Below are 13510 nucleotides of genomic sequence, written 5' to 3' on the forward strand. Positions count from 1 at the left end.
AAACTCCTCCTCCTTCTTCTCCTCCTCCTGCCCTCCCCATGATACACCCACCCATCTCCAGGAATTTGCAAACCTGGAGTTAGCAACAACAGTGGGTGGCCATCAGGGTCACCTGTCCAGAGAGCTACCACAGCTTTAAGACCCAGACTGGACTGTCACCTGGTCTTATTCCGGTACCTGAGACCCAAAAGAATCCCTTCAACTTCAGCCCAGTTTTAGCATGCTGACAAATCCAGAATGCCGCAGCTCAGCACGAGAGTGACCCAGCACCTCAAATCAGCTGTAATGGATTCGTACCAGTAAGCGCAAGGTAAACGTGAAGCAAGGTAGGTCGCCCAGGCAAGAGTTATGGCAGGAAGGACGGACAGGAAGCCCGGCCTTCCAGCTCACTGAGGGCAGACCTGAGCCAAGGGCAACCTCGTTGGTTAACGACCAGCTAATAAAAAGCGCAGCGGTTTCATTTTTTTGAGGGGAGGCCTCTGTCCACCTTGAAAGCGGGGGCAGCTGACAGGTTCATCACACAACACAGAGAATATTATATACAATCCATCTGAACAGCGATAAAATCTGCCTCTCTGCCTGCCTTCTCCCTAATTATCTACCACCAATGGAAACAGATCTTCCTGCGCTTTCAAAAGAAGAAGAAGAAGAAGAAGAAGAAGAAGAAGAAGAAGAAGAAGAAGAACAAGGAGAAGAAGAAGAAGAAGAAGAAGAAGAAGAAGAAGAGGAGGAGGAGGAGGAGGAGGAGGAGTTTGGATTTATATCCCCCCTTTCTCTCCTGTAGGAGACTCAAAGGGGCTGACAATCTCCTTGCCCTTCCCCCCGTCCTCACAACAAACACCCTGTGAGGTAGGTGGGGCTGAGAGAGCTCCGAGAAGCTGTAGCTGACTGGCCCAAGGTCCCACTTAACTGGCGTTATTATTAGAAGTGCCCAATTTAATCTGAATTCCCCAGATTGAGCCTCCACAGCTCGAAGAAGGCTGAAGCGGGGAATCAAACCCGGTTCCCCCAGATTAGATACACGAGCTCTTAACCTCCTACACCATGGTCACATGGTGACCATGACAGCGCTTTGATCTATCTGGAAGTTGGAGGGGTGTGTGTCAGGAATGTGGGGAGGGCCCTTTGAAGTCCCCTGCCATCTGCCCATATGGCTTCAGCATGGCTCTTGGCCAACAGTGCCACCGCAAGGTTGGTTTGGGTTGACCTTCGCGATCTGGCAGTCAGACCCGGGCAGCTGTCCTGGTTGCACCAGACCAGATCTAGAGGAACCCTGTGGATCACAACAACTCTCCTAAGAAGTAAAGGGTAAGCCGGGAAACAATAATCCACTAGCAAGTGGGCAGGAATGCACAGGAGTTGGCTTTGCTGGAAGTAAAAAGCAGCGCCACCACTGAGAGTAACCCTTTCCAGTAGCAACATTAGAGTTGCAAGGGACATCCCAGGTCACCGATCCCGATCCCATGCACAACGCACTTGAACCCAAAACTGACACCATCCTGCAACTACGCGGCTTCCAGGCCCAGTGGGAGGCACGGCATCTCACAAGGATCCATGCAGTGACTGGCCCATCTGGCCGACAGGAAAGTGGCAACCAATTGGCATTGCCCTGGATATGCAGGGAAGGGTCATGAGAGCTACTCATCCCCTCACCCCCCCGGCCCATTCCTCACAATGTAACTACGGGACAGGGACACTGGCCCATTTGGACAAGAACCGGGTTGCTCTCGGGAGGCCAAAGTGAGGAACACGCTGAGCCGCCTTTCCATTAAACACCCGGGGGGCACAAGTGACGGACAGCTGTCTCCAAAGCATCTCCGCCACGTCTACGACCAGCAGGGAAAACTCCTCTGACTTTGCCATGCCGGAGGGTCCGTTTACTAACACGCTGACTCAGATGCACATGCGGAGGAGCGACCTCTTTGACTCAGGGGCCCCGGCGGCCTGACTCAGTGGACTGCGATGCAGACAGGCCAGGGGGCCTCTGGGACAGCCCAGTGCGTTTGTTTACACGGGGACTAACCTGAGATGCACCGGCGTCCTAGCACACAGCCCTCTACGTGCTAGGGTCTGCAGGGAAGGGTCTGTGCCAACTTGCAGCAAACTGTGCCCTGGTGCCTGGCACACAACCCAGCCGGCTGGGACCCCAGCCCCGTGCCCCCAGATGCATGCATGCATGCTCCCTCCCTCCTTCCCTGCTGCTGCCTCTGCAGCCTTACCTTCAAGCCCTGCTGCTGCTGCTCCTGCTGCATCTGCTGCTCCCCATGGCCTCGCAGCTGCTGCCGGGTCCCAAAAACTCTGGGAAAAAAAGAGAAGGGGAGGAGGAGAAGGGGAAGGGTTCTCAGGGCTCTGCCTGCAGCCGGAGGCTCCAAAGCACTCCCCCCAGCCAGCCCCCTCCCCTCCCCGCGCAACCCCCCCCCGCCCCCAACCAGAGAGCCCCTCGCTCGCTCGCTGGCGCACCCGTAACCTGAGGCTCTGGCAGCCGCCGAACAGCAACTGCTCTGTTAACGAGCGGAGCCGCCCGCCAAGGCTCCTGCCTGCCTGCCTGCCTGCCTGCTGGGGAGGGAAAGGGACGCCCCCCCCCCACGCCAGAGAAATTCCTGCAACTCAGGTCCAAAGCAACGCGCTCGTAAAAGCGCAGCAGCCGGGGAAGGGGTTGATTCCAGGCTCCGGATGGGAAGCCCCCCGGGGCTGGGGGCTGGGCACAGGCGGCAGGAGGGGGCCCAAAGGGGCAGGAGGGGGCACGCGTGGAGCACCCGCGCGGGGAAGGAAGAGGGGCCTCTCCGGGCGCTGCCAGCCGGAGCTGCTCACGGTGGAGCTCCAGCCTCCTGCAGCCAACCCGTTTTATGTATTTGTTTTGCTGGGCAGGAAAACTGCAGGCTGCTTTCCCACACATTCCAAAGTGGCACTCGGCAGGAGGAGCCCTCCCAATCAGGAGGCCAAAACCCCAGCAGAATAGCCAACCCAGCACAGCAAGACATTCAGGCAACAGATAGAAGAGCGGAGGCAGTTCAGGGAGGTGGGCAGGCTGGTCCAAAAGCCATCCCTTAGGAGAGAAACAGTTTCAGACTTCTACAGAGGGCAGGGACGTGCCACAGCTCTGGGGCCACCACCAGAAAGGGCCTGCCCCGTGGAGAAGCCCTTCCGGCCTCTGGGCAAGATGGGCCCTGAAGCAGAACTTCTTCGTATGACCTCCCAATGGGGCAGGCTGCCCATTTTTGAAAACAGAGGCGCCAGACTTTCAAGGTGGCTCCAAGAGGCCTTGAGTAATAGCATCCAAGCTTGGTGAGCTTTGCTTCTGGAGTGGGGGGGGGGGGTGAGTTGAGAGAGTTCTGAGAGAACTCAGCCCACAGGCTTTCATGTGCAGGAGCAGGGAAACAAAATAAGTCTTTTGGGGGCCCATAAAATTGAACCCCCAGAAGCAAAGGTCTCCAAACCTGGATGCTATTACCAGGAGGCCCTCCTGGAGCCACCCTGAAAGTCTGGTGCCTCTATCTTCAAAAATGTGCAGCCTGCCTACACACTCAGAAATTCCCCATTGGCTACAATGGAGCAAAGTCACTGCAAAACAAAGAATCTTGGGCAAATTTCCTGCGGTGCCTGTAAGGGGTGTATTTTTAAAGCTAGTGACACCAAATTTTCAGGGCATCATCTGGTAACTATTCTTATGATGCCACCCAAGTTTGGTGAAGTTATGATCAGGGGGACCAAAGTTATGGTCCCTCAAATGGGTAGCCCCCGTGTCAGGTTAGCTCCCATTGAAAACAATGGGGATGGGGGCACCCCTTTGGGGGTCCATAACTTCGCATCCCCTGAACCAAACATCACCAAATTTGGGTGGTATCATCAGGACAGTCTCTGGATGGTACCCTGAGGTTTTGGTGCCGCTAGCCTTAAAGATGCGCCCCCTGCAGGCCAGAACGTGAAAAAACACTTAAAAATTTAAAAACACACAAACGACCATGAAATGTTGGCGCCCCCCACGTGACCAAATGGGAGGCGCCCGGGGACATAGGGTACCCCCTGTCCCTAGGCAGGAACACCACTGCCTCCCATTCCACAGCAGTGATTGTGGGAGAACCGGCACTCGCCTCTCCTCGTGCCTGGACCCAATTACTCAAGCAGCCAAAGCAGGAGAGAGGAGCCCAGGTCCAACTGGCCCGGCAGCCGGCGGCTTAAGACTCAGTGAGCCTCTCCCAAGCAGACCCCCACCTCCCTTTAGAGCAGGGGCGTAACGAGGCAAACTGGAGCCCTGGGCAAAACCTGAGTTGGATGCCCCCCCCATGGGCAGCCACCCCACCACGCCCAATTTTTTTTTGCACCAGGTCATTGGTGCCTGCAGGAGGTGCACTTTGAGACATATCGCCACCAAAATTTCAGCGTATCATCAGGAGACTGTCCTTATGCTACCCCCCAAGTTTGGTTCAGTGGGGACAAAGTTATGGACCCTCAAAAGGGTAGCCCCCATCTCCTTAGCTCCCATTGGAAAGAATGGGGGATGGGGGCACCCCCTTTGAGGGTCCGTAACTTTGGCCCCCCTGAACCAAACTGCACCAAACCTGGGGAGTATCATTAGGTCAGTCTCCTGATGAGACCCTGAAAGTTTTGAGACTGTGCCTTCAGAAATGTCCCCCTCCCCCCCGCAGCCTGCAACCCCCATTGACAGCAATGCAGAAAACTCAATGCAGAACAAAGATTCTTGGGCAAATTTCTGGGATGTTCCTGCAGGGGGCGCATTTTTGGACGTATCCGCACCAAAATTTCAGGGTATCATCTGGAGACTTCCCTAATGATATTCCCCAGGTTTGGTGCTGTTTGGTTCAGGGGGGCCAAAGTTATGGACCCTCAAAGGGCCAAAAACGGAAAACCACTAAAAGTACCCAAAAACGAACCCTGCATTTTTGGTGCCCTCCACAAGGTGATGCCCTGGGCAGCTGCCCACCTTGCCCAATGGGCATTACGCCCCTGTGGGGGCCATTCAGCAGTGGAATTGGCTGCCGAGGGAACTGGCGAGCTTCCCCGCATAGATTAGACTAGTAAACCATTCCTGTGGAGTGGGGAAATCAAACCTCGTTCTCCTGTTTAGAGTCTGCCACTCAGGTGGATGAGTGTAGAATCAAACTCGGTTCTCTAGATTAGGATCCACTGCTCTTAACCACTACCCCACGCTGTCACTGGCAAGCTCCTCTGCCTCTTGAGGGTGGCCCACGAGTCCTTTCAGACTATCAAGACTTCAGTAGATGCTCGCCTCTTCCCCCGCCCCATCGCCCTGCATCTCTCTGTGGCCCCCTGGCTGGCCATGGGCACCTGTGCCCACCCCGCCCCACCTCCTCATTCTACCAGGGACGTGCTCAGAGGTCCTGTGCTACTACAAAGAGTCTCAGGCTGCTTTCTCCATCCCTGGAGAGCGCAGCATCGCTGCTGACCAAGAAAGAAGCCATGCATAAGGCAAGGTTTGTGGTCCTTCCTGTTTCCTTCTTGGACCAGCCTTCCCGAGGGGAGCCTCGGTATGAGAAGGCAGGGTGGATTTTGTAAAATTTGGACTGTGCTTGTTTTGCTTGAGAAAAGTGGCAGAATCCAATGCGGAGGAGGAGAAAGCAGAAGAGAAAGATTTGGCCAAGGTCTTCAGAAGGGAATTGGTTGTAGGAGATTTTCCCTTCGAGAACAGTTCAAAGACAGACGTAAACACTTGGGAAGTTTGTATACATGAAATGAGGTCTTCGAGATTATGGTTTACAGGAACTTTGATTGTGGCTAAGCAGATCCAGCCTTTGGGAGGTGAAACTGATTGGATGCACCCCCACCCCTCCTAAAATCAAGAGCAAGTACCCTGTTTCCCCGAATATAAGACATCCCCTGAAAATAAGGCGTAGTGGAGGTTTTGCTGAAGTGCGAAATATAAGGCATCCCCCAAAAGTAAGACGTAGCAAAGTTTTTGTTTGGAAGCATTCCCGACGAACAGAACACAGGAAAAATAAGACCTCCCCTGAAAATAAGACATAGCGCATCTTGGGGAGCAAAAATTAATAAAAGACACTGTCTTATTTTCGGGGAAACGCGGTATAAAAAATAGAAATGCACAATATTCACTTCCAAAATTTTTGGTCTAAACTCTCCCTTATTGATGGGGCAGACCAGTGTGGATCACTGTTCAGAAAAACAAGAAACTCTTTTCTTTAACAGGATCCTCAAAAAGGAACAAGACTCCGAAACGAAAAAGCCTCAAGTGCAGGACTGGGCGTCTCAAGTTGTGGAGAGATGTGGATGACAAATTTGAGAGACGGTTGAGAGCCCAGGGCTTAAATAACCACACTTACTGGGTGATCTCGACCAGTCATGTTCTCTCAGCTTAACCTACCTCACAAGGCTGTGGTAAAAACACACCCTCCCCCAGTAAGGTAGAATACTGACAGAAATCTAGGTTTATTGCTTTGTTCATTGTATGTATTGGGCGGCTGTTTTGTTACGTCTCTACGAGAAAGGTGAACAAGAAATGAGCGAGAGCCAGCATGGTATGGTGGTTAAGAGTGGCAGACTTTAATCTGGAGAACGGGGTTTTATTCCCCACTCCTCCACATGAGCGGCGGACTCTTATCTGGTGAACTGGATTTGTTCCCTTACTCCTGCACATGAAGCCTGCTGGGTGACCTTAGGCCAGTCACAGTTCTCTCTGAATTCTCCCAACACCACCTGCCTCACAAGGTGTCTTTTGCGGGGAGAGGAAGGGAAAGGAGCTTGTAAGCAGTCTTGAATCTCCTTACTGGAGAGAAAGGTGGGGTATAAATCCAAACTCTTCCTCTGCTAAAATAAATGAATAAGAAGAGAAGAAGAGTTTGGATTTATATCCCCCCCCCTTTCTCTCCTGCAGGAGACTCAAAGGGGCTGACAATCTCCTTGCCCTTCCCCCTTCACAACAAACACCCTGTGAGGTGGGTGAGGCTGAGAGAGCTCCGAGAAGCTGTGACTAGCCCAAGGTCACCCAGCTGGCGTGTGTGGGAGTGCACAGGCTAATCTGAATTCCCTAATCTGAATAAGAGAATAATATGTGTGTGGAACAAAAGGCCCAAGGAGATATCTAACATCTATGTGTCAAAAAGATTTTAGGAATCACAAAGAAACAGCAGTCAATGTGGTAATTATCAAATAGCAATGATCAAACCTACTTAACAAGTCACGCTGGGAATGTTATATTTCAATTGTTGTTAAATATAATTGGAGTAGCATTCGTGAGAAAGGAAAGAAAATCTTGTTTGCATTCATATAAGCTATTGTTAAGGACTCTTGAGATGTACCTAAATATTTGTTCACAAACTGCATGAAGTCTCTGTAGACAACTGTGCGATGTACAGGTTTCAGTAAGCATTGCGCAGTGTTTATGAAATATGAGTTTGCAGTGTTGAAATTATACACGCTCCCTATTTGGATTCAGAATGAAACCAGAAGCCAACCAGTGTCATGTGCAGATATTGTCCCTCTCCCTGTGAAATGAACCTCCACCTTATTAGGACCAGACTCACTTGTACACGGGCCTCCTGCAGCACACTGACTTCTTTACTGCCACAGACAACAGGAATATTCAGAAATATGCCTAGGATAGCTGAAGCATCTGCTCAGTGCAATGTTGTGCCCTTCGTTTAGAGGACGGAGTAGGGTGTTAGAATCATAGAATCGCAGAGTTGGAAGAGACCCCAAGGGCCATCGTCCAACCCCCTGCCAGGCAGGAACACACAATCAAAGCACTCCTGACAGATGGCCACCCAGTCTTTGTTTAAAAACCTCCAAAGGAGGAGACTCCACCACACTCCGAGGCAGTGCATTCCACTGTCAAAGAGCCCTTACTGTCAGGAAGTTTTTCCTGATGTTTAGGTGAAATCTCTTTTCCTTCCCCTTGAACCCATGACTCCTGGTCCCAGTCTCTGGAGCAGCAGAAAACAAGCTTGCTCCCTCTTCAACGTGACATCCATTCAGATATCTAAACATGGCTACCATGTCATCTCTTCACCTTCTCTTCTCCAGACTAAACATCCGGCTAGCTCCCTTCTCAGTCCTCCAGTAGGAAGTGGTGACCTTGTTCCAGATACAGGACCATACAATTCCATCAGGCTCCCCGCTGGGTATGGCCAATTGGCCATGCTGGCAGGGGCTGATGGGAATTGTAGTCCATAACATCTGGAGTGCCAAAGGTTCGCCACCACAGACGTAGGGCATGAATTCTAGACCTTTGACCATTTTGGTTGCCCACCTCTGGACCCATTCCAGCTTGTCAATATCCTTCTTGAATTGCGGTGCCCAGAACTGAACACAGTACTCTAGGTGAGGTCTGACCAATGCAGAATAGAGAGGTACAATTACATCCCTCGATCTAGAGTAGACACTATCCTCCTACAGCCCAGAATCGCATTAGCTTTCTTGGCCGCCGCATTACACTAGTCTTTGGGGCAACGGCTGGCTCCGTGAAGAAGGGCTGTGGCTCAGTGAAACAGCGTCTGCTCAGCATGCAAAAGGCCCCGGGTTCAATTCTCTGCATCTCCAGTTAAAAGGACCAGGCAGGAAATGATGCGAAAGGCCTCTGCCGGAGGCCCACGCAAGCTGCTGCCAGTCTCTGAGTAGACCACCCGGTTATCCCTTCCACATCATGACCTTCCCCATCATGATATATCACAGGTTGGCATAAGAAATTAAATAAGATTTTTTTGGGGAGTTGTGAGGAAGTTGCAGAAGACTTGCAAAGGCCAGCACAGGAAAGGTTCAGAAACTCAGAAATGCATAAAATACACGTTCTATCAACATATTTTATCTTTTAATACCATAAATATGCACGAAGCCTTTGGGGAGGGTGGTATATAAATATAAATAATAAATTAAAAAATTAAAAAATTAAAAATCAGACTTATTCTCTTACACGAAAGGAGTGCCAACAGTTTTAATAGTTTTAAGGTTTTGTATTAATTGGGGCTATTCGATTTGTTTTATTGTCTTGTTATTTGCTGTGGTACACCGCCCTGAGCCCTTCGGGGGTAGGGCGGTTTATCAAATTGAATAAATAAATAAATAAACAAACATTTTTTTCCTGTGGATTTTCAGACTGCGGATTTTCAGACTGCGGGGAGTGCTGGGCCCCTAACCCAGTGATGTGGAAGGGACAACTCTACTGCCCTCGAGGAACCACGGGTCCGGCTTAGGGTTCAAGCAGCTTCACATGTGTGTTCAAGAACCACAGCAAATGAACAAATGTGGAGACAGAGAAAACAAAAAAGGCACCAAAATTGACGCATTAAAGGGGGCTAATTGACTCCTGTTGGGAAAGCGATGAGTGCCAGAGATGACTGAACCAAAACTCTAAGGCTCCTCGGTCTTGCTTCTTGGAGGCTCCATGGGGGCAAACCTATGGCACTCCAGATGTTCATGGACTACAATTCCCATCAGCCCCTGCCAGCATGGCCAAGCCTAGGGTCTCTTAGGAGTACAGGAATCTTTGGGTTTGTGGGGAGACACAAGGAAGTCCAGGGTTGCGATGCAGAGGCAGGCTGTAGACCTCACCTGGAATATTGTGTGCGGTTCTGGGCACCGCAATTCAAGAAGGACATTGACAAGCTGGAACGAGTCCAGGGGAGGGCAACCAAAAAGGGCAAAGGCCTGGAATCCATGCCCTACGAGGAGAGACTTAGGGAGTTGGGGATATTTAATTTGGCGAAGAGAAGGTTAAGGGGTGACATGATAGCTATGTTTAGATATTTGAGGGAGCAAGCTTGTTTTCTGCTGCTCCAGAGACTAGGACCTGGAGTAATGAGTTCAAGGTGCAGGAAAAGAGATTCCACCTAAACATCCAGAAAACCTTCCTGACAGTGAGGGCTATTCGACAGTGGAATGCACTACCTTGGAGTGCGCTGGAGTCTCCGTCTTTGGAGGTTTTTAAAGGGAGGCTGGATGGCCACCTGTCGGGACTGCTTTGATTATTCCTGCATGGGAGGGGGTTGGACTTGATGGCCCTGGGGGTCTCTTCCAACTCTATGATTCTATGAAACTACCTCTGAAAGTCTCTTGCCTTGAAAACCCTATGTCAGCTGAGATTTGATGCTACTTCTCTCTCTCTCTCTCTCTCTCTCTCTCTCTCTCTCTCACACACACACACACACACACACATACACCCCCTTCAACTTTGCTTCTGTTCCTGATCTCAAAACGAGCGTGACTGTGCCCTCTTCTCCAGCGTCCATGTGTGGTTCTTTCTCCCACTGTCAAAAGCCACTTGTCCAACCCTGTGTGTGCGGTGTGTGCTTAATGCCTTGGTTGTGGTCTTAAAGGCTGGCTAGATTTTCCACCCACTCTCCACTGCATCTCTGCATCTGATAGAGAAGGCTGTTTGTCTCCCTTGAAGTCATGCTTACGAAACAAAACCCAGGCCCAAGAGTTGGGGTAAGTGATGATGATTTACGGTCCGGCCAAGCTGCGGTGCAGGGGCTGATGATGTGGAGCTTTCTCCTGGGTTTGGTTCTGACCCAACGCCACAGGGCTCGGCAGGCCCAGCCCTTCGCGGAAAGTGATTGATTGCTGGCAGCGGATGGGCTTGCCCCTCCCCCGCCCTGCGTGTGCCTCCCCTTCTCCCTGACCTGAGTTGGTGAATGGCAGGAGATTGGATGTCCCTCCTCCGGGAGCTGAGTGGTTAATGGAACCTACCCAGGTGGAGGGTCAAACCCACAGCCCTGTCCTCTGAGGACTGTTTCCCTGCCAAGTTCCAGATGCACCTGGAGTTGCTGCAGCACCGAAAAGATCCTTTGTTTGGGAAGCCAGGGCTATTTTGCGCTCCTGGAATGCAGCGTCCCCTCCCTGCGAACACAGGAGCGAGCGGTGGGCTGTTTGTTTTGGAGCCGGCCCGCTGGCTGACCCAGCTGCCTCTGTGCTTGGAAGGGGAGTTGGGGCTCTGCCCTTCCCGGGGCCAGAAGGCTCGGGATCCAAAGCACGGCTCTGTCCTCCGTTCCAGCCAGCAGGGAGGAGGAGGCGCTGAGGCCGAGGTTTGGGAGGAGGAGGCGGGGAAGCTGCAGGGAGCCGAGAGTCACCTTCTGCTGCAGAAGATCCCCGGCAGAGTGAGTGGGGCCTGTGAGGCACCAGAAGGCAGGGCAAGGCCAAGGTTGGGGGCCCTCCGTTCAGGCAGGTTTGTGGCAGGGACCCTGAGGGCCATCTAGTCTCCCCACAAACCCTCTTATTCAAGTGCTAACCAGGGCGAATCCTGATGACTTTCCAAGGTCTCCTGGCGTCGGGCTAGCCCAGGCCATTCAGGTGAGGGCATCAGAGAGGTACAGCTGAGATAATCAACACCCATAATAATGGCCACGTGCTGTTAAATGACAACCAGTTCATTACAACCCCAGGGCTGAGAGGTTCTCAAGGCAAAAGAGACGAGCAGAAATTGGCCGATTATACTGTGGTGCTCTTCGCCTACGCTAGGGTATGTTTCCTAGGCACTTACAGTTTTAACTGCAGACACACTCACACTGCTATGTAGCTTACAGGAATCCTGAGGAAGCCTCACGTTGAGGTGAGGCCTGATAACTCTGGCCAGAGTGGCGTGAGGTTGTTAAGAGTGTTGGTCTAAAATCTGGGGGACCAGAGTTTGAATGCCCGCTCAGCAGCACGAAGCACCCTGAGCTGATTCCACACTCGGCCAAAGTTGTGAGGGAAATGAGAGAGGGGGAGGAAAGTATTTCCTTTCGAACCTGAGCAAAATGTTTACCCAGATTGTCTCAGCGAAAGGAGTTCGTGGCAACCGTCCTCTCCTGCTCTTACAGTCTTTTTTCTTTGACCGAGCTTTAGACTATTTGGAGCAAAAAAAAAAAATTTAATGTTTTTGAAACCACATGATTAATTGTTAATGGCGTGTGGTTTTTGGAAATATAAATAATGTCATACTGAAATAATTTAATATAGATTACTGTGTATGGGTCTGGAATGAGTTCAACCCCATGACCCCCCCTGGGAAACTGAAAAGTCTATGGGCCTGGAATGGGGGGTGGGCATGGCTGAAGGGGGGCTGCCGGGGCTCACGGTGACCTTAAAAAAATGAATGAGATGGCAATCCCTTCTTTGTCGGGCAGCACACACACACACGTACGTGGCAGCCTCTTCCCGTGGAACCAACTGCCTAAAAAGTTATGCCCTCCACCCAAAAGCAGCTCATGTCTGACGACCCCACCACACACAAGTCATAATTCCAAGCTCTAAGACAAAACATCCTTCATAGGGCACAGCTGGCAATGGTGCACACACACACACCCGCATCTAGACTGCAGAATGAGAGGCCATGTTGGCACCCGCCGTTGCAGCCCTGATGCCCCAAGAGGCCGGGCCATTCACTGGCCTCCGCCAGGGGGCTGCAAAAGAGGCTCCCCTCGGGTGCCTTGGCCAGGGCTCAAGCCCAGCCAACTGGAGCTACAGAAAACATATATTCCAAAACCACTGGAGGAAAATAATCCTTGCTGGGTGGAAGGGAGGGTATGCATTCTATCAAACCCAGATGGCGAAGGTGCAGGCGGGGGGGAGGCAGCGTGCAAAACACAGACCTGAAAAATAATAAAAGGGGCGCCTTGTTGAAAGCAGAGCTGGAGGGGTGGGGGGTGGGGGTTGGCCTGGCTTCTCCCACTCCTGGAGCGGAGAGAGAGGCCCCCGCGCAGGTTTCGGGAAAGTACCAGATTGCCAAAGGGAAGTTGCTTTTGCTTCGGAAGCTGCCGGGCTGGAAATCTCCAGGAGAAGCAGGTACATTTTCCCCCTCCACCCCCTGCAGGGAGTATGGGAAACCGGGGGGCCAAGAAGAAAAGAAACCGACTCAGTGGGCCATCTCTTGGGAACAGAGGCATCCCTCTGAAAATAATAATAATAAGAAGAGTTTGGATTTATATCCCCCCTTTCTCTCCTGCAGGAGACTCAAAGGGAGCTGAGCAATCTCCTCTTGCCCTTCCCCCGCCTCCGGCCACAACAAACACCCTGTGTGGTGGATTGCGGGGCTGAGAGAGTCTCGGAGAAGCTGTGAGCTAGTCCTGTCACCCAGGTGGCGTGGGTGGGAGTGCCCAGGCTAATCTGGAAGATTCCCAGATAAGCCTCCACAGCTCAGGCGGCAGAGCGGGGAATCAAACCCGGTTCCTCCAGATTAGATACACGAGCTCTTAACCTCCTACGCCACTGCCAAATATCTGAGCTGGTACACATTCACAACCGTCAATTCACTACAAAGGCCTCACACGCAAAGAATCAAAAACCCTCGGTTAATTTGATTCCTTCCCAACAACGAAAAATGATCTAGAAGCCCACAAAATTCAAGGAAGACTGAAGCCATTATTGAAGGGCACCTGGTCGCCAGACCTGAAACCCCAAAATATTCATCAGCAGCCGATTAACAGTGTACCTCCACAGGCTCTTTAAAGGGCCCACAGACGGCAGCGTCAATGAATCTACAATCCAAAGTGATTTCATCACAGCCGATGAACATGTGGTGTCTGTCAGTACAGCGCAACAGACC

At 51.8% G+C, this 13510-nt stretch overlaps 1 protein-coding gene across 1 annotated transcript in view; it reads right to left on the reverse strand.

Annotated features, from left to right (window-relative positions):
* The window catches only part of LOC125436401 (sterile alpha motif domain-containing protein 1-like), an 85416-nt gene that overhangs the window by 18214 nt on the left and 53692 nt on the right, over positions 1–13510 (reverse strand). Inside the window, exon 3 of the mRNA XM_048503362.1 lies at positions 2220–2298. Within this exon, the coding sequence (XP_048359319.1) occupies positions 2222–2298 (77 nt within the window). The 3' untranslated portion in view covers positions 2220–2221. The remainder of the gene's footprint in view (positions 1–2219; positions 2299–13510) is intronic.

Source organism: Sphaerodactylus townsendi, linkage group LG07, assembly GCF_021028975.2.
Source record: "Sphaerodactylus townsendi isolate TG3544 linkage group LG07, MPM_Stown_v2.3, whole genome shotgun sequence".
Taxonomy (NCBI): Eukaryota; Metazoa; Chordata; class Lepidosauria; order Squamata; family Sphaerodactylidae; genus Sphaerodactylus; species Sphaerodactylus townsendi.